Source organism: Lolium rigidum, chromosome 4 (genome assembly GCF_022539505.1).
Source record: "Lolium rigidum isolate FL_2022 chromosome 4, APGP_CSIRO_Lrig_0.1, whole genome shotgun sequence".
Taxonomy (NCBI): Eukaryota; Viridiplantae; Streptophyta; class Magnoliopsida; order Poales; family Poaceae; genus Lolium; species Lolium rigidum.
In genome coordinates, this window is record NC_061511.1 from 36,962,789 (window position 1) to 36,986,494 (window position 23,706).

The 23,706-nt window shown below is 45.1% G+C and overlaps 2 protein-coding genes across 2 annotated transcripts; both read left to right on the forward strand.

The window, feature by feature from the left end:
• The first annotated feature begins 5,611 nt into the window (after positions 1–5,611).
• LOC124646901 (malonyl-CoA:anthocyanidin 5-O-glucoside-6''-O-malonyltransferase-like) lies at positions 5,612–8,143 on the forward strand. The gene is made up of 3 exons (XM_047186943.1): positions 5,612–6,310; positions 6,420–7,075; positions 7,954–8,143. The coding sequence occupies exons 1-3, from the start codon at positions 5,612–5,614 to the stop codon at positions 8,141–8,143; spliced, it is 1,545 nt and encodes a 514-aa protein (XP_047042899.1).
• An 807-nt stretch (positions 8,144–8,950) lies between these two features.
• On the forward strand, positions 8,951–13,592 carry LOC124705690 (putrescine hydroxycinnamoyltransferase 1-like). The gene is made up of 2 exons (XM_047237390.1): positions 8,951–9,370; positions 12,723–13,592. The coding sequence occupies exons 1-2, from the start codon at positions 8,951–8,953 to the stop codon at positions 13,590–13,592; spliced, it is 1,290 nt and encodes a 429-aa protein (XP_047093346.1).
• The last annotated feature ends 10,114 nt before the right edge of the window (positions 13,593–23,706 follow it).

The following is a 23,706-nucleotide window of genomic DNA, read 5'->3' on the forward strand; positions in this document are numbered from 1 at the left end:
GGGCCGGAGCTCGGAGTCCTCCGACGGTGGAGGCCCCCCAGCGTGGTATTTGACTATTTGAGTCTTTGTTTAAGTTTGTTAGAAATTCAGTCGATACAACTTTGTTCAAACATGTTCGGTGCGGCCAACCAAAGTCGGTTTAAATTCATATTTAAAAAGTCGGTTTTAATTTGTCTCGGTTATATGGAGATACCTGGCCAACGGGCCGGCCCGGCACGGCACAGATGGTTGACGGGCCGGCACGTCGGCCCGTTTGGCTCGTGGGGCCGAAAACAGCCCGTTTTGTCTGCTTTTTTCCCTGTTTTGCTGTTTCTAACTTGAAACTATCGAAAAAATCGAAAAAAATTCAAAAAGAGTCAAAAAATAATCAGGAAAAAGTAATATATGACAATATCTAATATGGGATAAAAAGAGCTTTATTAGAGTGCTGCCTCATTAAAAAACCTTACATCCTGTATAAGAAAAAAGAGTACAGCCGCTCTAAAAATGTAAACTACATTGACGCTAATCGAACATGCTTGACCAAGTGCCAATCCCATCCCCGCAAACAGATTGAAATGTTGGTTGCATAATCATGCTTCTGTTCACCATCCTCCACATAATCATGCTTGGTGAAGTGCTTCCATACGCGGGATATTCTTCTTCTTCCTCTAGCTTGAGCTTCTTCAGCCACTCTTTCAGCATCTTCTTCATCCCTCTGGATATGTCGAGTATGGTGCCTCACGAAGTGGCCGCCACTATCTCCATAAGGCAGGATGACATGGCACCCTTTGCACATCGCTACACGCCTTATAACACCATCCACCTCCTCCTCTTCATATGTTAAGTTTTTCTGAGTGAAAACAATAATTCTTCTTCCAAATCCAGACATGTTTCAGTTTGTGTGTGAGGAGTGGCTTGAGTGTGATAAATAAGAAGTGTGGGATGCCCTATTTATAGCAAAATAATAGAGCTCAGGGTTAATATGGGGACAAAGTTTGTATGGGATAAAAATTGGCCTTTATTATTAGCTGCCTCATCAAAACCTTCCATCCCTGGGAATTAAAAGAGTACAGCTGGCGCTAAAACTAAAAATAAAATTACAAAGGAAAGAATAAAATTACAAAAGAAAAAGAAAATTACAAAAAAAATACACTAACTACAACTAATATTTTGGTTCTTCGGCGGCTACCAGTTCATCATTGTGGTGTTGGGCTCTCCGTTTGGCTAGTTGACCATCTTTCATGGTCATTAGATATTTCACCATATCCAGGGTGAGACTATGTCTTCTATCATCATACACGAAAATACCTTTCGAGCCGTCGGGGTTGAACTTGATCCTGCTCTGGATCGCAGCGCTTTGTTCATCCTTCTTGGCGCGGGTCTAGGGAGCGCGCCGAAGCTAGGGTCGCCACCCTCTCCCAGATTCGTCGCGCATGCGGGTACTCAACAAAGAGGTGCAAACAGGTCTCCAGGTTCCGCATGCAAAGGGGGCAGAGGTAGTTGTTTGGCCACTGCCTAGCGAGCAGTCGGTCCGCCGTCATGAGACGGTTCTTCACGACCAACCAGGCGAAGAAACGGCAGCGCGGCGCAGCCCATGGCTTCCAAATGAAGGGAACGAGGGGGGAATCCACCGCGCCCAAAAACTAGAGCCGGTATGCCGAGGCCGCAGAATAGACGCCGTCCCCGGAGAACCGCCAAGTGAACGTGTCCTGCACCTCCGGGGTGAGCTCAGCGAGGCCCAAGAGCGCACAGAAGGTGACAAAGAGGTCGAGCAGGTCAGGGGACACTCTGCCATGGAGGTCATGGATCCAAGCGCCATTACGTAGCGCGTCGCGGACCGCTCTGTGCTTGCGCCTTGATACGTCTCCAACGTATCGATAATTTCTTGTGTTCCATGCCACATTATTGATGTTATCTACATGTTTTATGCACACTTTATGTCATATTCGTGCATTTTCTGGAACTAACCTATTAACAAGATGCCGAAGTGCCGATTCTTCGTTTTCTCGCTGTTTTTGGTTTCGAAATCCTAGTAAAGAAATATTCTCGGAATTGGACGAAATAAAAGCCCGGAGGCCTATTTTCTCACGAAGCTTCCGGAAGACCGAAGACGAGACGAAGAGGGGCCACGGGGTGGCCAAACCCTAGGGCGGCGCGGCCCCACCCCCGGCCGCGCCGGCCTATGGTGTGGGCCCCCGTGCCGCCTCTCGACTTGCCCTTCCGCCTACTTAAAGCCTCCGTGACGAAACTTCCGATGCCGAGAGCCACGATACGGAAAACATTGCCGAGACGCCGTCGCCGCCGATCCCATCTCGGGGGATCCCGGAGATCGCCTCCGGCACCTCGCCGGAGAGGGGAATCATCTCCCGGAGGACTCTACACCGCCATGGTCGCCTCCGGAGTGATGAGTGAGTAGTCTACCCCTGGACTATGGGTCCATAGCAGTAGCTAGATGGTTGTCTTCTCCCCATTGTGCTATCATTGTCGGATCTTGTGAGCTGCCTATCATGATCAAGATCATCTATATGTAATTCTATATGTTGCATTTGTTGGGATCCGATGAATAGAGAATACTTGTTATGTTGATTATCAAAGTTATGCTTATGTGTTGTTTATGATCTTGCATGCTCTCCGTTTCTAGTAGAGGCTCTGGCCAAGTTTTTACTTTTAACTCCAAGAGGGAGTACTTATGCTCGATAGTGGGTTCATGCCCGCATTGACACCAGGACGAGTGATGAAAGTTCTAAGGTTGTGTTGTGCTTGTTGCCACTAGGGATAAAACATTGATGCTATGTCTAAGGATGTAGTTGTTGATTACATTACGCACCATACTTAATGCAATTGTCCGTTGCTTTGCAACTTAATACTGGAGGGGTTCGGATGATAACCTGAAGGTGGACTTTTTAGGCATAGATGCGGTTGGATGGCGGTCTATGTACTTTGTCGTAATGCCCAATTAAATCTCACTATACTCATCATGATATGTATGTGCATTGTCATGCTCTCTTTATTTGTCAATTGCCCAACTGTAATTTGTTCACCCAACATGCTGTTCGTCTTATGGGAGAGACACCTCTAGTGAACTGTGGACCCCGGTCCAATTCTCTTTACTGAAATACAATCTACTGCAATACTTGTTTTTACTGTTTTCTCTGCAAACAATCATCTTCCACACAATACGGTTAATCCTTTGTTACACTCAGCCGGTGAGATTGACAACCTCACTGTTTCGTTGGGGCAAAGTACTTTGGTTGTGTTGTGCAGGTTCCACGTTGGCGCCGGAATCTCTGGTGTTGCGCCGCACTACATCCCGCCGCCATCAACCTTCAACGTGCTTCTTGGCTCCTCCTGGTTCGATAAACCTTGGTTTCTTTCTGAGGGAAAACTTGCTGCTGTGCGCATCATACCTTCCTCTTGGGGTTGCCCAACGAACGTGTGAAATACACGCCATCACGCCTCGACAGCTTGTCTTGGGGTTGCCCAACGAACGTGTGAAATACACGCCATCACGCCTCGACAGCTTGTAAAGGGCCGGAGCAAGGGCTTTCGGGGCAGCCCCAAACAGCCACGAGTGGTGCCAGAAGCTAGCGGAGGCCCCGTCGCCAAGGGTCACGGACGTGGCAGCAGCAAAGAGCTAGCGGTCGACATCATCGTATAGTACAGGGAGACCCCCCCACGGCCGGCTGGGCTGCGTCTTCTGGAGCCACAGCCAACGAAGGCGGAGAGCTCGACTGAACCTCGTGAAATCCAACACACCTAGCCCCCCAAGTTCCCCGGGGCGGCACACCTTTGCCCAGGCAACTTTGCAGCGGCCCCCAGAGCAAGAAAGGTCCGCGGCCCACAGCCAGGCGCGTCTGATCCAGTCGATCGCCTTGACGAGCCATGGAGGTGGCGCGAAGGAGGTGAGGAGGTAGGTCGGGAAGGCGTCGTGGCACCCTCAATCTTGATGGCTGGTGATAGTAAGCAATCGAATGAACCAGCTTTGCGCCCCAAATAGTTTCTACTTTGCCTCTCTCAACAAAAAAAAATAGTTTACTACTTTTGGGCTGAGGAATATGTCTACTCCTGGATCTTCTCAATCCTTTAATTATGATTAATACGATGGGCTTCAAACAAATAAGTTAAAAGTTATGGTCCATTCCACTATAAACAAGTATTTATTTCTAATGTGTTGATCGACAATAATGTCGTTTAGGCATAACAGAAAAAAACCATTTACGTGAGAAGTTAGTTTGGAGATTTATTTCCTGGACTGGGATATGTGAATAGCTTGTTTCCATACCTTATGAGTAATGTAGAATGAAGCAAGCCATTGGGGCACCTATATGAGAACCTACACTTCAAACCTTTATTTTTCACAATATTTGTAGTATCTTAACTTCCCTACATATTTTAACCATTCCTTTCACATTTGTATATCATGTACATTATATGTCTTCATTTTCCTGAAATCTTAGGAGCGGGCGCGTGCCAGACGGACGTCTTGGGCACACGCACTAGGCGACAACCTGTTGCTGCGTCCGGCTATCACAAAATAGGTAGGCTAGCTGATATTAGGTGTCGTTTTTAAAAAACTGTAACTCTTAAATCGTGTGGAGAAATTACAATTCGTTTTCACTTCTAAAATCTTCACGACGAGAGCTTCGAAACTAGACCACATTTTCATATGTTTCGATGAATTTTTTTAACAAGCAACTTTGATACGCGACGAGCAACTTTATTGTGCAGCAAAACAACTTTCGTGTACGACAAAGCAACTTTGATGTGCAACGAAGATGTACACTTTTTGGTACACGAAGGCACAACTTTGGTGCCCGACAATAATTTTGGTATCCATCGGAGCAATTTTAATGTGTGACGAAGCAACTTAATTCCTCTGCAGAGCAACATTGGTACCCGGCGACGTAGTTTTCGAATCCTGCAGAGCAACTTTGGCGCCCGACCGGGCAAATTAATATCCTGCAGAGCAACTTTGGTACTCGACAAAGCAAATTTGGTTTGTGACAACCCAATTTTGGCGTCCAACGAAGAAACTTTGGTGCCCACCGAATAAATTTTGATAGATGGCTGAGCAACTTTGGCGTCCAGTGATGCAATTTTCGTTGTGAATGTAGATTTACGCCATGCAGCAAAGTTGCTTCGCCCCGCACTAAAGTTGCATCATCTCGTATTATAATTGCTTTGTCGCACGTAGAAGTTGCTCTAGAAAAAACTTTATCAAAATACATAGAAATGAGATCTAGTTTTGAAGAGCTCGCCGCAAGAAATTCAAAAGTGAAAGCGGATCCTAATTTCGACATCCGGTGCAAAAGTTATATGATTTTGAATATATGAAAAGGAAAATTAATGTGCATGATGTCATTGCAGTGCATGTGCTACAATCACTGAGCGTTCACACTGACAAAGCTATCATGCTTTCTTTTTTATACGCCCGCTCAAATACACCAACTGGGACGCGGCCGCCCGCTAGACGGGTCCCTTCATTTTTATGTAATTATGACGGGCGCGGCAAGGCGCGTCTTTCATGGTCTAGTTTATCAGTCACGCCGGTCTACTCGGAGCAATTATAAACAGCCCTCAGCGGCCATCGTCACTCCTCAGATCTCCACCTCCACCAGACACCGCAACGATGGGCGGCGAGGCCGGCTCCGACGTGGTCGTGCGGGTGCTCGCCGTATCTCGCATCGCGCCGTCACGGCAGCAGGGGGGACGCGTGAAGCTGTCCTTCTTCGACACGCCGTGGGTCGGGCTGCCGCCGGTGCAGCAGGTGTTCCTGTACCACCTTGACGACAACGATGATGGGTTCCCGGCCATAGTTTCCCGGATCAAGGCCGCGCTCGCGGACACGCTCGCGCACTACCTTCCTCTGGCCGGGACGCTCGAGCACGTGGCGGATACCGGCGACCTCGTCGTCGACTGGTCCGGCTCCGACGCCGGGGTCGCCTTCGTCGAGGCCGACGCCGCCGGCATGGACGTGCGCCGGCTCGCCAGCGACGAGGCGCACGACATGGCTGCGTTCGTGAGCCTCGTGCCTGAGCTCCAGACCGGGGCGCTCCCGGCGCCCTTGCTGTCCGTGCAGGCCACCCGCCTGGGTGCCGGCCTGGCGGTCGGCATGTCCATGCACCACGCCGTCGCCGACGGCCGCGGCGCGTGGCGGTTCATCGAGGCCTGGGCGTCCGCCTCCCGCGCGGGCTCTCCGGTCACCGAGGCGCTCGGCCCGCCGCACTTCGGCCGCGAGGCCGTGTCCCACCCCCGCGGCGGCGAGGAGCTCGCTCGCGTCTTGCTCAAGATTGTCGCGCCCAATCTCCCTCTGGTAAGTAGTACTCATGCAAGCAGCTTGTACAAACTACGAAGCTTCGTAGCATGCAGGCAACTTGTACGATTTGTAGCTTCGTTTTCTAGCTAGCTTGCTGAATATTTGCTGGCAGGTGAGCAAGGGGGTGCGCGACACGAGCCAGCGGTTCCGGCTGGCTCGCCGGACCTTCTACCTCAGCACGGACGACATACGGTCGCTGCGGCGGCGCATCGACGACCTCGCGGCGTCGTCCTCCGCGCCCAAGCCGAAGCCGGTGTCGACGTTCGTGGCGCTGGCTGCGCTGGTGTGGAGCGCGTTCGTCCGGTGCAAGGGGCTCGGTGCCAAGGAGGACACGTACCTGATGTTCCACGCCGACCTGCGGGCCCGCCTTGATCCGCCCGTCAGCGACGCCTACCTCGGCAACTGCGTGAGGCCGTGCGTGGCCCGGTGCGCCGACGCTGCGGACATCGCCGGCGAGGCCGGGATCCTCCACGCGGCGCGCGCGGTGCAGGCGGCGGTGGCGGAGATGGCGGCGGCGCCGCTGGCGGGCACGGACGAGGCGGGGTTCGACGCGGTGAGGAGGCTGCCGTTCTCGCGGGTGGCGAACGTGGCGGCGAGCCCGCGGTACCGGGCCTACGAGGCGACGGACTTCGGGTTTGGGTCGCCCGCGCGCGTGGAGATGGTGTCCATGAACCACGACGGCGAGATGATGCTCGTCGGCGGCCGCCGGGACGGCGAGGTGCAGGTCTCCGTGGCCGTCGACCCGGCGCACATGGACACGCTGAAGGCTTGCATTCTGGGCTGGCCAACGCAATCGAAATGGCAATGACGCGATGAAAAGCTTGGTCATGCATTGCTATGTCAGCCATAAAAATAAAAGTTTCTAATGGTATGTTTTTGGCAAAATATATCTTATGTTAAGTTGTTGAAATTGACGATCTAAAGATATAAACTGAAACGGAGAGAGTAGTAGTATTTTTTATTATTGGAAGTGCTCGACTACAATAGGAGGAACTTCTAATCTAATCTTCATTCATTAATTATAATTTATCTAATACATTAGACCAAACTAATTGAGTGCAATTGTACATCCACTTATGGGTGTGTGTGTTTTCGTCACCATTTTTTTCTCACGATTTCTTTTTGGTGAAAAGCTAATTGAATCGTCAGGTGTATAGGAAGCAAGGGTGAAACTATTTCAAGTTTTTTGCACTAATGGAGGCTTCAATCCCTCAATTCCAACTTGCAAAACCCTATCTTTCAACCCACCTTTCAACAAAGCTAGGGTGCGGGTGCCACAAGTGCCGACGGATAGGCCGCCACTAAAAGAAGATATGTGAAGCCGCATCCAGCGGCTCCCGCAGGCACTGCGGTACGACCAAGCGTACATGTGGGCTGACTTATGGCGCGCCTTTCTGGCGTGGGAGCACGAGGTGCGGCAGATGATCAGGGACATCCGAGTCTTCCAGCCCGGCAGGGACTATGACATCCTCACTGCCATGGCCAGCGACGAGGATGAGGAAGAGGAAGAAAACTATGATGAGAAGTCGAAGGCAGAGGTCGAGACCAACTGGATGTGGACCAGGCTGGTCGAGGTCGTCCGGCTCACGGCCATGGTGGTGGAGCGACCTTTCTGCCACGCCACCACCACTGTTGCACGTAATGACCAATGGTGCCGCCTCCTCCGCGGTACCTGCCCCCGCCGACTCGGCAAATGCCGCAGATGTACCCTGCGTGGGCGCAGCAGGGGCCCTCGACACCTCAGTCGTCGTCAACTTCGCCAGCGACAACGAAGAAGCTGACGATGCTGGAAACGGCGGTGCTAATATTTTTTATTTTCTATGTAAATTATGTTCGAATGAATGAAATATTTTCAAAATTTTGCATTCTTTTTGATTATTTTTATTTGAATTCAATTGGTTTGTTATATGTGGCCAACATGCTAAAGTGACCAGCGACGGACTAAGTGGGTCGCCCCAGGCGATTTGCACAAAAATAACCCTTTTGTGAAAGAAATGCACTATGTTCTGTCAACTCTAGACAAAATTTATTTATAAAGAGTAGTGTGGCGTCTTTGTCATGGCCGCCACATGCTTCCAGGTTAGCAGTTGTAGGCCACGCACGCACATGCACGCCACGCAGGCAAGATGTGTGGCGTCCATCGCATGCGCGCCACACAGTGAAGTGTGGCGCCGCTCGTGTGAACGCCACACAAAAGGGTTAGTGAAGTGAAATAGTTTGACTGGAAGGTTATTTTGTGTATTTCTTTTGCAAATGGATTATTTTTTGTGCAAATCGCCGTGGCCCCACTGGAAGCAATGGCTTGGCAGACCGGACCAAGACATGTACATTTTCTATCCGTGAGCCCACCTTAGACCCATTTGATCGCCGTTTTGGGGTGATTGTTTCATGTAGGTTTATTCACTGTATCAGACGATGTAAATTTTGATCGGCGCATAATTTGATGATGACGTGCCCATTTTGTCCCCACCCTTTTTTTTTGTTGGTTTGAGATTGCTATCACGTGTGTAGAGCGTGATTTCATTGTACTATTTCAGCTATATATACGTATATTGCCGTTGGTATGATGTGTCCTCGCAGCTCAACTGCTCCAGTCGACTGCAGGACCAGGAGCACGCCCGCGCGCACAAATTCTCAAGCACTGATATGGAGATGCCAATGAAGGTAGACGTGCTGGAGTCGACGCTCGTGGCGCCCAGCGAGAAGACGCCGCGGTTCGGGCTGTGGCTCTCCAACCTCGACCTCGCCGCGCCCAGGTCGCACACGCCGCTGGTCTACTACTACCCGGCGCCGATGCCGGGCGGCGGCGAGGACTTCTTCTCGCCGCATCGGCTGAGAACGGCGCTGGCGAGGGCGCTAGTGCTCTTCTACCCGCTGGCTGGGCGGCTCGGCGTGGACGATGGCGGGCGGCTGCAGGTCAACTGCAATGGCGAGGGTGCGCTCTTCGTCGTCGCAGGGGCCGACTGCGCCGGCGAGGACCTCTTTGGAAACTACGAACCGTCGCCGGAGCTCAGGCGCATGCTCGTTCCGTTTGCGCCGGCTGGTGACCCCTGCCTTCTGGCCATGTTTCAGGTGATACATGCATGACTCCATCAGCTCCATCTCACGCCGCGTACGATGTTAGAAAAGGCGACTTTTTTTTTGTCATTTCACGTCGTCTAGATAAAGTCATAGAGATAAGTGATATAATGCATTATCTCCTATTGTCATTCCTAGTAATTAATGATAAATAATTAATTTTTAGTAAGAAATTACTTTTCTAAGAGAAGACATATCATACAACGCATAAAATGCCTTCTCTTATTTTCTACTCCGTAAGAGATGATCTCTTAGCTAGCGAAGGTAACTTTTTTTTTCTTATTCCTCTTTCCTCCAACTATGCAAAAATCCTACGTGGCTAGTCTAATGGAAAGCTGATGTCACCCCATAGTACATGCACTAACTACTTCTCGCCCTTTGTAACCTCTTAGAATGGAGAGGTGCAAAAATTTTCACCTTTTTTACGTTGGAATTAATATTCTTCAAATCTAGTAAAGTCATGCAAACTACTTTTTTTTTAAAAAAGGAATACGGTAGAGGAAGTCCCTACAACTCATGCAAACTACTTGTTGAGCCGAATGACTTGTGTTCCATGATAATGTAAGATTATCTTTGAATAGAACAACAACATCAACCCTTTCTTTTTTCAAGCAAGTTAAGATAGGTTAGGTATGAAATCCATTATAAACATAAGGATAGAAACCGATATTGGATGGCCCGCACAAATAATCAAATGTGGCATGTCCTTGTTATACTATCCTACTACTAAATACAGTGCTACATTTATATTACGCTTCTAATGTGGCAGTGGTGGACCGGTAGTGCCACACTTTACATTTATATGAACATTATAAATACAACACAACAGTTCAAACCCAGTGAACATTGTATAGTACAAATAGTATACTACGGTCCCAGTATCGTCATACTCCCTCCTTCCTAATTTAGGATGCATAGTAGGTTTAGTCAAAGTTAAATTTTATAAAATTGGTCCAACTATATATGAAAATACATTAACTTTTATTATACCAAATGTATATATGAAAATGTATTTCATGATGATTCTAATAACATTGAGGTAATGTTGTAGGCGTTGCTACAATTTTTCATACATGCAATCATAGTTTAAAAAGTTTAACTTTGATTAAAACCAATATGCATCCTAATTTGGGAGAGAGGGGGTTGTCTCAAAGAATATAGTCCCAAAGCAGGGGAGAGGAGGAGTTTTGGCTCATAGGAGTATTTGCACCTAATATGTAAAAAAGTAAAAATAATTGTAAAAATATTAAAAAATTATAACATAAAATTTATGGTGTACATCGTGACATTTTATGTTTATACACAAGTTTTCGTGAAAAATATGTTTATACACAAGTTTTCGTGAAAAAACAATATTTTATGTGGCATGTACAAAAAAGACAAAAAAAAAATTCTGTACGTAATTGTGTTGTAGCATCAAAATTTGTCAGTTTTACAGGAGACACAGAAAAAAATTCTGGAAACTTGTGTACAAACATAAAGTTTCTAGATGTACATGCAAAATTTTATTTTAGAATATTTTAACGCTTCAAAATGTATTTTCACACAACGGATTCATATACTCCTATGAACCAAAGTGAATTTTCTCAAAGCAGGCATGAGTTGTGTTGATATAGTAAATGACATATCACGTAATCTATTTTGCATTTTTGCTGGGGGCACCGTGGCACCATGGAATCCCCTAGACCTATCCATGGGTATTGGTCAACTGATTTCATATGTAAACTTCAATTTGCAATGGCAAAATGAAAGCCAAATACAATATTTTCAAGGCAAAACAAGGATTTTTTTAGCAGAAACACTTACGCACACCCCTATTTGTTCTTTTCATAGGTGCATCAAGGTACGTGTTAACCATTTCTTTATCTAAAATAACTTTTTTTTTCTCTCACACCACAATCTTTAAATTTGAAATTTTGCAATTAATTATAATGTTTGAAATAGAATATTGGAATAAAAGTTCTGGATTTTTATGACATTAAATATATATATTAAAAAATCTGAACTTAAATAATTCACAATTTAAATTGCAAAAAAATCCAAACTATTTTTTCACATTCTAGTTGTACTATTAAAGTGACCTGCAAAGTTTCAAATACAAATGTTGTATAGTTTGAGAAATAAGAGGAAGAGAAACTCAGACAAGTGTGGTTGCCTAGCTATCAAGTTGCTCATAAACAACTTTTCCTTTCTCTTGGATTTTTTTCTTCTTATATAAAATTGGATGGTGTTTCTTAAGAATCTTTTTGGTAGTTACAGATTGTATTGATAAATTGATAGCTTGGGTGAGCTATCTAACCTCATACAAGCTGCATCCAACTATACCCACCACATACAAGTGTGTTTTACTCAATTGTATTTGATAGGTTGTATGAGCTGAGTTGAGCTCAGTTGAGATCACGCTTGCTGTCATGTATGATCTGAGCCATGCCATACAAAATAAAAACCAATCAGGTCCATGAAGACAAAACAGAAAAATAATCAGGTCCCTAAACAGAAAACTAAAAAGCAATAAGGTCCCTAGAAGGGTTGGGCTCGGCCTCCAGTGAGAGGAGCCGCCGCCAGCGAGGGAAGCCACCGCAGGTGAGAGGAGCCATCACTGGCAGGCCGACTGTCCGAGCCCTTGCTGCTCCGCGTGCCAGTGAGGCCAATCTGCTCCACAAATAGTTGTCATGATTAACCCCAAATTGTCAAAAGTGTGAGCTAAGACGATGATAGGTGTGTCATCCTCCCTTTAGAAAAATAGGTACGTCAATGAAAGTGAGCTTAACAAAAAACAAATAGTTACATGGGTTGGATGGACTAAATGGCTTGGATTCTAGATCTTTTTTCATAAGTATATGTATGCTTGATGTTTGCAATGGCATATACTCTACCGTGACGTGTGGATTCTCGACATTTATATACTACTCTACCTGCAAATGGTTTTTGTGAGACTACTTATAGAGTTATTTATGTGAAGTAGTGAAGTAACATACATTAGTGGTTTAGTGTGTGCATTTTTCTTACATGGGTTTGACAGGTGACGTTCCCAAGTGCAAGTGGTTTTTGGAAACTGCAATACTGATCGACGGATGCATAACTTAATAGTACTACCTCAATTCCAAAGCTTAAGGCTTATATTTTGTTTGAAAAGTCAAACCGAATATCAACAAATATGATACTATTTAAAAAAATATTTTATTATCTATATAATTATATTGATTAAATATTTTAGATGTTAATAATTTTTGGTAAAAACATAGTTAAATTTGGTATAGTTTAACTTTTTATAAATAATATAAGCCTTAAGCTTTGGGATGGAGGGAATATTAACCTGTGTATTGTTGGGTCCTCTGGCTGACAGGTGACGTTCCTCAAGTGCGGCGGAGTGGTGCTGGGCACGGGAATCCACCACGGGACAATGGACGGCATAGGGGCGGCGCATTTCATCCAGACATGGACAGGTCTGGCGCGTGGCCTCAGCGTGTCCGAGGCATGTCCATCGCCGCCCTTCCACGACCGCACGCTCCTTGGCCGGCGGTCTCCACCGCACGTCGACTTGGACCATCCGGTATATTCTCCGGCATACCTCACCGGCCACCCGCGCCACTTCGAGACACGCCTCTACTCGGTCTCTCCAAAGCTCCTCGCGGACCTCAAGTCGCAGTGCGCGCCAGGAGTCTCCACCTATGGTGCCATCGCCGGGCACCTCTGGCGTTCCATGTGCGTCGCTCGCGGGCTTGCGCCGGACTCCGACACTAGGCTTCGAGTGACCGCCAACGTCCGGCACCGGCTGCGCCCGCAGCTCCCGCGCCAGTTCTGCGGCAACGCCATCCTGCGCGACCTCGTCACCGTCAAGGTCGGCGACGTCCTGGCTCAGCCCTTGGGGTTCCTGGCCGACTCGATTAGGAAGGGGCTGGAGGACATTGACGACGCGTACGTGCGGTCGGTGATCGACTACCTGGAGCTGGAATCCGGCGATGGCGGCCTGCAGGCGGCGCCAGGGCAGCTTATGCCGGAGTCGGACATGTGGGTGGTGAGCTGGCTGGGGATGCCCGTCTACGACGCCGACTTCGGCTGGGGCGCGCCGCGGTTCGTCGCACCGGCGCAGATGTTCGGCAGCGGCACCGCGTACGTGATGCAGCGCGCCAACAGGGACGATGGTATCGCCGTGCTGTTTGCTTTGGAGCCCCAGTACCAGCAGCACTTTGAGGACGCCTTCTATGGCGAGTGAGATCCGTGTCGTAGGTGCTTATGGTTTCTAAACTCGATCCAAAATTGCAAAATCTGATCACAAGTTGCCATCTACTCCTCATACTTTGAATTCAAATATTTTTGTTTGTTGGTTCGTCTGAAATTCACAACGAAATTTAGAAATGTTTGAAACTCTATTACGGAGTACTATTAATTTCAGTGGCATCATAATGCAATGACGAAACACGAATTAGCACTGGTGGAAAGCGGACCTTTAGTCCCGGTTTATTAGGGCCTTTAGTTCCAGTTGAGCAACCAGGTATGCTCAATCGGGACTAAAGGCCTCCATCTTTAGTCCCAGTGAAATATAAACCGAGACTAAAGGGCCCTCTATATGGTGCGGCTAGGGGCTCGGGGTGGAGGAGTTTTAGTCTTGGTTCGTAGACGTACCGGGACTAAAGGTTGTCTGCCGCGGCAGAGAAAATGGTAATTTCTCTGCCGTGGCAGAGGTTTAGGGTGGAGCAGCGTTTCTCTACCGCGGCAGAGAAAATGGTCGTTTCTCTACCGTGGTAGAGTTTCAGGGTTTTATGTTATTTTTTCAAATCTGCATGCATACATCATTCAAGGAACCACAATATCGTCATGAATATATAGACATCGTCTTGAAATAAGTACATGTAATGTATATTTACAATATAAAGTCGATCCACTTTTCCATCTATATTTTTTATGCCTAATGTCAAATATTAACTCCCGATGGTATGCTCCAGTTGGAGCTATGACCTCCCTAACTAAGAATCCCACCAAGTCCTCTTATATTGCTTGTACGCGATTCGTTGATAGGAGAGTGTCCCGCATGTGTTCCATCTAATTTTAAAAAGGAGATCAATATATATGAGTGGAACTCAACACAATTGATGGCAATAAAATAAGATTATGAAATATTGTTCACGTGCATGAAGGGAATGTATAGCTTTTTCCGCCTCCCGGTGATAGGCCATCTCACGAATGAACTCGCAAACATAGTATCCACATAAGTTATTCCCAGGTTCCTGCTTCAAACACTTTACGAAAAAATAGTTCGAAACTAATAATCAAGCATGATAATGCATGGTATTGAAACAAAAATCAAAGAGATTCGCGAACATTGCTATAGTACTACTCATAGCGCGATCTTGAAATGTAAGCTCCGGTTTCCATTCACCCGAGGCGGTCTTGATGAACCGTTTCGAAGCCCAGGCCGACAAAGAAAAAATGAGTTTGAGTTATTATTAGGAAATGAGAACACAAGATGCCGATACATGGCAATATTGATTGAAATTGCCTCTGAAGCAGGGCAGTCAGGTTCGTCCATTCCCGATGGTGCTTACGTTTCGAGTCCATGACAAGTACTACTCCTTTGTCAAGATGAACAATTAAGAAAATATAGTGGAAGTTGCACACGCATAACTTGCCGGATTAGTTAGACTTAACATCGATTAAGCGAAATCGAATGTGTATAAGACAATAACACTCACTCGAAGTTGTAAGGAAAGAATATTTCTGATTTATTTCTTGCTTCTGTAAAAACATTAGCAAGTTATCCTCTATGTCCTTGGGGAAATCTCGAACCGTAACTTGATGGATGGTGTTTGGGTCAATGAACCCTATGTCATAGAGTCCACCTCTTTTGTATTCGAGCATCTTCATTCTGCATAATATAAATTGTATAAACCAATATAGTGAGGACAATGGTTAGTGCACTGAACGAGCTGAGCTAGAGACTTAATAACAGAAATAAATCACTTACAGATAGTAGCAAGTCATGAGAGTTTTGTCGAGGGCATCTTGATTGAATAACTGAAATAGTTCTTCAAACTCAATGTTTAGCAAGTCATGAGAGTTTTGTTGAGGACGTCTTGATTGAATAACTGAAGTAATGCTCATCTTTAATTCCCACTATGAGGAAGATCTTCGAGTCCCTACAGGCTTCCATGTACCAATGATTCAATTTTCGCATTTGAGTTTGTAGAAGCGGGAGCTGTTCATGCTTGACGAGAGGCTTCCCGTATGTGTACCTGTATGTGAGTTCAGCTGTGGGAAAGTATCCATCGTACTGAACGGATGCTCCAAGTTCTCTTGCCGTCCGATTAATCAAATTCTGCAGTCTTCGGATCATCATAGGAGTGCACGACCAAGGGGGTAGCGATTGGTTTTCCTTTTCTCCGAGCTGGGCAATTGTTTTCCCTTTTAGTGGTCTACTTCCATGCTTTTGCTTAAAATCTGCTCCCGTGGACTGTCTAAGAGAGCGGTCATAATATGTTGCCAACTCAGTTGGCTTTGCTCGCGTCTCGACAAAGTTCCTGACTGTATGAGGTGGTATAAACAGCTTTGGCTGGGGCTTTTTCGGTGCAAAATGTGCCTTCACCTCGGCCCTCGAGATTTTGTCGTTTTGCTCATCAGTCCTCTCATACGGTAACAAGGGAGGATCCTTCTTCGCGGCTAATGATCTCTTCTTTGGAGTTGTAGTACTTGTCGTGGTTGTCTTCCTCTTTTGCCGAGTCTGCTTAGGCGGTAGAGTCAGCGAAGTCGCCTGACTACATGGCGGAGGTGACGTAGTCTGCTCATGCGAGGAGACTGCGGAGGCGGCGGAGAATGAGCTGGAGGTGGCCTTGGCTTCGAACCTGGAAGCACAATGTATTCCTTTTTCCATAGAACAGTGCTTCTATTGGCTTCTCCCATTTCAGTCAGTTCCCCATCTTCACCTGCAGGGTGGTCAAGCTTCACCGGCCCAAATCGTGCCATCACTTCATCCACCCCAGCTACAACATAGCCACCTGGAACCGGACGGTAATGGTAAGTTTTTGTAGATAAGATATAGCCGACCGCCGCCTTCATGGTTATGTTCACAACTTTGACATGCAGCTCACAAGGATGGCTCTCTATGATATCATCCACGGGGTAGCGAGGAGCCAACATCACCTGTGTCGAGCTGCGTGGAAGCCATGCTGCTTTTCCGGTGATGAGATTGTTGAGGGTCGATAGCATCGAATGCATGATCTTCATGCTGCCCCTGAGATCGCTAGCTAATTTGGGCCTGTTGTGACCTCATTTGTTGTTGCGTCTCCCTCAAAGATTGTTCTAAGAATGCGAACCGGTTTGCATCCCTTTCCTTTCTTCTCTCATGGCTTTTATCAGGAAATCTCTTCCTTTTCTCCGGAAACACAAACTTCCACGGAAGGGAGCTTGTTGTGCCTCGTGTTCATCCGTTGTGTTCTTTATTCCCAAGGGCGTGTGTGATATCTCGAAATTTAGCATTGTTTTACTGAGGTTTTTAAGTATACTATTACTCATATTTTCACTCATTTCATGCTCCAGCTAGATACACCTGTACCTATTTTGCATACTTACGAGTTCTTGTTCATTTCCATATGATCTTTGCACATTTAGTAGTTTTAGTAGGATTTTATTATGTTTCTCTTGTCTTTGATGTATTTTCAGGTGTTATTGGAGATAATGAAAAAAGGGATCAAAAGAGACCAAGAGGGCACAATGTAGGAGAATTACAGGCACTAGACTTAGCCATATAAGGTGTAGGAAAAGTGATATCTTTCCAACATCTTATTTGAGTTATAAGGCTATGGTGTTGTATCTCTCGTCCATACGAGTCCAACGAGCTAAGAACACCTCACTCGGATTTTGGATGAAGAAATGGCGAGCAAAATACGAAAGCATCTACAAGTTTAACGACCATCGGTACGGACGGGTCTACCCATACTGTTCGCCCATACCGGGCTTCGTTGGGTCTATTTCATCAAACGGAACAACATTTGTGAAGCCCCATGGGAATACTCAGCCCCAGGCTCTGTCGGTTTGCGAAACTGACCTCCAGCGCCTCTATAAATAGGGGAGAATGCAAGGAGAGGTACCACTTCATCATCCATGCCCCAGGGGCGGAGCCCTGTGATGACCCACAAGTATAGGGGATCGCAACAGTCTTCGAGGGAAGTAAAACCCAATTTATTGATTCGACACAAGGGGAGCCAAAGAATATTTGTAAGCCTTAACAACGGAGTTGTTAATTCAGCTGCACCTGGAAACACACTTGCTCGTGATACGTCTCAAACATATCTATAATTTATTATGTTCCATGCTAGTTTTAGGACAATACTCATATGTTTTATATGCACTTTATATCATATTATGGCATTTATTGGACTAACCTATTAACAAGATGCCAGAGTGCCAGTTTCTGTTTATTATGTCTGTTTATTGCAGAAAAGGCCCAAAAACCAAAGTGCTCGGAAAAATCCAGAAAAATCACATAAATTCTATTTCGCCCGAAGACTCACAGAGCCAGAAGGGCAAGCCAGGGGGAGGCCCAGGGCCTCCTCACGCTAGGCCGGCGCGGCTAGAGGGGTGGTCACCCCACCCTATGGGGTGGGCCCCTCGGGACTCTTCCGACTCCGCCTCTTCGCCTATAAGATGCCTCGTGACCTAAATCTTCGACACGGATTGACGAAACTCCAGAAAGACTTCAGGGACGCCGCCGCCATCGCGAAACTCCAATTCGGGGGGACAGAAGTCTCTGTTCCGGTACCCTGCCGGGACGGGGAATTGCCCCCGGAGCCATCTCCATCGACTCCACCGCCATCTCCATCGTCATCGATGTCTCGCATGATGAGGAGGGAGTAGTTCTACCCCGAGGCTGAGGGCTCTACCGTAGCTATGTGGTTCATCTCTCTCTTTGTGATCTAGTTGAATATCATCTATGTGCTACTCTAGTGATGTTATTAAAGTAGTCTATTCCTCCTCCATGATGTAATGGTGACAGTGTGTGCATCATGTAGTACTTGGCGTAGTTTATGATTGTGATCTCTTGTAGATTATGAAGTTAACTATTACTATGATGGTATTGATGCAATCTATTCCCCCTTTCATAGTCCTGTCGGTGACGGTGTGCATGCTATGTTAGTACTCGGTATAATTGCGTTGGTCTATCATGCACTCTAAGGTTATTTAAATATGAACATCGAATGTTGTGGAGCTTGTTAACTCCGGCATTGAGGTGCTCTTGTAGCCCTACACAATTAATGGTGTTCATCATCCAACAAGAGAGTGTAGAGTGGTTTTATTATGTGATCAATGTTGAGAGTGTCCACTAGTGAAAGTATGATCCCTAGGCCTTGCTTCCAAACATCGAATCTCCGTTTATTTACTGTTTTGTTGCATGTTTGCTTGCTGCCATATTTTATTCAGATTGTTATTACCACTCATATCCATCCATATTACTTGTATTTCACTATCTCTTCGCCAAACTAGTGCACCTATACATCTGACAAGTGTATTAGGTGTGTTGGGGACACAAGAGACTTCTTGTATCGTGATTGCGGTGGTTTCTTGAGAGGGATATCTTTGACCTCTTCCTCCCCGAGTTCGATAAACCTTGGGTGATTCACTTAAGGGAAACTTGGTGCTGTTCTACAAACCTCTCGCTCTTGGAGGCCCAACACTCGTCTACAGGAATAGAAGCGTGCGTAGACATCAAGCTATTTTACGGCGCCGTTGCCGGGGAGGTAAGGTAAAAGGTATTCACATCCTCCTACTACTAAGCTATCTCCTAGTCTTGTTGCCGGTGTGTGAGTGCTCGAAGCTATTTCCTTTAGATCCTGCAATTGCATCTTTTTGTTTCTTGTTTTTATTTTTCACTAGTTAGGCATAATGGAAAACAATAATGAGCTTTTTAATCTATTTCCTGAGTTAAGATATGAATTGTTTGATGCGAAAATTAAAAAACCTATGGAACCTTATCTGCATGATAGTAGCAATGTTATTAGTATGAATGCAATTACTCGCTAATGCTATGGAAAAGTCTAAGCTTGGGGAAGCTAGTTTATATAAAAATAATCTTTTTTGCTCCTCGGCTTTGGAAGAAATATTTTGCTACGATAATGCTTTATCTCCCATATGCGATAACTCTAATGATGCTTCGATATTTTAAATCCACCTGCTGAAAGTATTCCGTATAAAATACCTATGAAAATTATTGAACATGTTATGGATAACCGCTATGAAGGGGATGGAACTGTCCATCCCGGAGATCATTTACTTGTTTTTGCATGAATTATGCGGGTTATTCAAGTGTGCAGGTATCTCTATGGATGAAGTTAGGAAGAAACTATTCTCTATATCGCTGTCTGGTAAAGCGGCGCATTGGTATAAATTGCTGAAGAATGGGGATTCTCTTGATTGGAAGGATATTGTGCCTCTATTTTACTCTAAATTCTATCCTCCAAGTGAAATTCACAAAGACCGGAATCGCATATATAATTTCTGGCCTCATGATGGAGAGAGTATTGCCCAAGCATGGGGGAGATTGAAGTCTTTAATGCTCAAATGCCCCATTCATGAGCTTCCTGGTAATATCATCATTGATAATTTCTATGCAAGACTTTCTTTTCAAGATAAAACCTTGATGGATACTACTTGTTCTGGATCATTTACACGCAATGAAGAAGAGTTTAAAAGGGACCTTCTTGATCGGATTCGGGAGAATATCGAAGGATGGGAGAACAACAAAGGTAAAGAGTCGGGTATAAATTATGATTATGAATGCATTGAAACTTTTATGGATACTCGATAAAATTCGAAATATGAGTTCTACTTATGGTCTTGACTCTCAAGTTGTTGCAAATCTTTATAAAGCTTTTGCCTCTCATTTTGAATTGCCTAGGAAGAATTTTGATAAGTATCATGAACCTTTTAAAGACACTTGCATGAAGGATGAAACTGTTATTAATGATTGCAATGAACATGCCCAAACTTCTGTTTCTTATAAGCATGTTAATTTTTGTGGAATGCATAGACCTTGTGGAATTAATCAAATCGAAGATGAATATTGTATCCATCATATTAATGAAAAAACTAGAAAGTGGTTTAGGGCTCTAGATGATCTTGGTAAAAAGGTTTGTGCCATCTATCCTTTTATTTGTGAACTTTGCCATAGAGTGGGTCATTTTAATTTTCAATGTTCCTCCAATGATAATTCGAACCCCATGAGTGCTGCAAATTTGTATTGTGATGATGAAATTACTCCTAATCAGCATGATGAACTTACTTTATTTTTGTGGTGTGAAGAGTTATCAAGAAAAATCTCTTTGTTACATACGAGTGATCTTGATATTGATGATGTCCTGCGTGGGTGTTTTTCTTATTGCATTCATAATTGCTATACAAATACTTACATACAAAATATTTTAGAAGATGACACTTTGCCAAAATATGATAGGACCTGTTGACGTCAGAAACCCCCTGGCGGGCAGAGACGGGCAACACAGTAGAGCCGGGAACAACTAGGGCTGTGGCTGGCCCCAGTCCCTCAGAGCGACGGCCCGCAAAGCCTCCTGGTCGCACGTCCGATGCTATCGCAAGGGCGTGCCACCTGACCTATACCTGGTCAGGAAGGTGTGGATGATGCCTCGCTTAGTTTCCTGCATGGCATACACGTAAACATTAAATACGAGCCTCGATCGGCTCTCGGGTTATCCTGTGAATCGGCTCAAAGAGCCGATCCACCCATGATTCGAACGAGGTGTCCGAATATATGGTGGTCCTGCTTGATCAAGATAAAGCTAATGAGATCTACGACGATTTAGGGTTTTCACCGCATAATCGGATCATCCTACTCACGATTGGGCCTCGCGCTCACGCACGGTGACCGTAAGCCGATCCTAGACAGGGCCTAAAAACCAACACGAGGTTGATCCCCGGAACATCCTTTCTAGGGCTAGCAAACGTCACCCTACACGCCGCTGGATCCTCCAACCCTTTGTAAGGCCTAACTATTGCGGATGTTAAACTAATCCTTGATGAACAAGGAGCAACCGTAACGGATCAGATCTACTAAACTATGATCAAGCGGGGTGCCGCCCCTACACCTGAGACAGGTGTAAGGGAGGCTAGATGTGCAAGGGTTGCATAACGAAAGCATGTAATTCGAAGAACAATGCTAACCCTAACACATCTAAGATAACTACGTTGCTCGCCATCAAAAAGGCTTCAGCACGAGCAACGCATGAACAACGTGGGCAGGCTTCAGCATGGTGCTTACCGGAGAAACCCTGCTGTCACGAATTTGGATATGATTCTCTGTAGGTAACTCAGAAAAATCTGCCAATTTACGTGAGTGATCCTCAGATATGTACGCAACTTTCATTCAATTTGAGCTTTTTCATCTGAGCAAGTTAAGTGCCACTAAAAAATCGTCTTTACGGACTGTTCTGTTTTGACAGATTCTGCCTTTTATTTCGCATTGACTCTTTTGCTATGTTTGATGGATTTCTTTGTTCCATTAACCTTCAGTAGCTTTGTGCAATGTACAGAAGTGTTAAGAATGATTGTGTCACCTCTGAATATGTGAATTTTTGATTATGCACTAACCCTCTAATGAGTTTGTTTTGAGTTTGGTGTGGAGGAAGTTTTCAAGGGTCAAGAGAGGAGGATGATACAATATGATCAAGAAGAGTGAAAAGACTAAGCTTGGGGATTCCCCCGTGGTTCATCCCTGCATATTTTAAGAAGACTCAAGCATCTAAGCTTGGGGATGCCCAAGGCATCCCCTTCTTCATCGACAACTTATCAGGTCACCTCTAGTGAAACTATATTTTTATTCCGTCACATCTTATGTACTTTACTTGGAGCGTCTGTGTGCTTTTATTTTCGTTTTGTTATTTTCATTCTTTGAATAAATTCATGCTTGTGTGGGAGAGAGACACGCTCCGCTCGTTCATATGAACACATGTGTTCTTAGCTTTATTCTTAATGTTCATGGCGAAGGTTGAAACTGCTTCGTTAATTGTTGTATGGTTGGAAACAGAAAATGCCACATGTGGTAAATGGTATAATGTCTTGAATAATTTGATACTTGGCAATTGTTGTGCTCATATAGATCATGTTTAAGCTCTTGCATCATGTACTTTGCACCCATTAATGAAGAACTACATAGAGCTTGTTAAAATTTGGTTTGCATGATTGGTCTCTAGAGTCTAGATATTTTCTGGTTAAGGTGTTTGAACAACAAGGAGACAATGTAGAGTCTTATAATGCTTGCAATATGTTCTTATGTAAGTCTTGCTGTACCGTTTTATACTTGAGTTTTCTTCAAACAACCTTGCTAGCCTAAGCCTTGTATTGAGAGGGATTACTTCTCGTGCATCCAAATCCTTGAGCCAAAAACCATGCCATTTGTGTCCACCATACATACCTACTACATGGTATTTCTCTGCCATTCCAAAGTAAATTACTTGAGTGCTACCTTTAAAATTCTATCTTTGTCTTTGCAATATATAGATCATGGGAAAAATAGCTTAAAAACTATTGTGGTGAAGAATATGTAGCTATGTATCTTATTTCTTAGTAAGTTGCTTGTTGAGCGGTAACCATGTTTCTGGGGACGCCATCAACTTTTACCTTTGTTGAATATCATGTGAGTTGCTATGCATGTTCGTCTTGTCTGAAGTAAGGGCGATTTTCATGATCAAATGGTTTGAGTATGCATATTGTTAGAGAAGAACATTGGGCCGCTAACTAAAGCCATGAATCATGGTGGAAGTTTCAGTTTGGACAATTAATCCTCAATATTTATGAGAATTTTATCTGTTGTTGAATGCTTATGCATTAAAGATGCGAAATTACTATACGAATCCAATGGTATATTATATGGATCATTCCGATTAGCGGTTTAAAAATCAACATGAATATACTGTTCGCACGAATATGCAATTCTGATATTCCGTCGAGAAGTTCACTTGTGAAACAGCCGGAAGTTCACGAGTGGTTCGAGAATTCTATTCTCGAACCGGTTCGAGAATAGCAGACTCGAACCAGTTCGAGAATAGCAGACATATATATATATATATATAGAACATGTCTTAGTAACAAATATATAACTCATTTAGACAAGGTCGAATTTTTTTTGATTAGAAATATGGCCTTTAATTTACCCTAGCTCTCGAGCTCGTTTCTAGCATATTTATCATTCGGATTGGATTCCCTACTTTCAAACATTGGACTTGAATTGTTCTATCAAATACATAGCACAGAGATATGGACCTCATATATTGGTTCAACTTCAAGTTTGGCTCAAATTCAATTTTTATCTCAAATTCAAATATTAA

Coding starts and splice junctions, on each gene's coding strand:
- LOC124705690 (XM_047237390.1), top strand. CDS start 8,951: ATGCCAATGAAGGTAGACGTGCTGGAGTCGACGCTCGTGGCGCCCAGC. Junction 9,371..12,722: donor GCCTTCTGGCCATGTTTCAG/GTGATACATGCA, acceptor TCTGGCTGACAG/GTGACGTTCCTCAAGTGCGG.
- LOC124646901 (XM_047186943.1), top strand. CDS start 5,612: ATGGGCGGCGAGGCCGGCTCCGACGTGGTCGTGCGGGTGCTCGCCGTA. Junction 6,311..6,419: donor CTCTGGTAAGTAGTACTCAT/GCAAGCAGCTTG, acceptor CAGGTGAGCAAG/GGGGTGCGCGACACGAGCCA. Junction 7,076..7,953: donor ACGCTGAAGGCTTGCATTCT/GGGCTGGCCAAC, acceptor GACCAATGGTGC/CGCCTCCTCCGCGGTACCTG.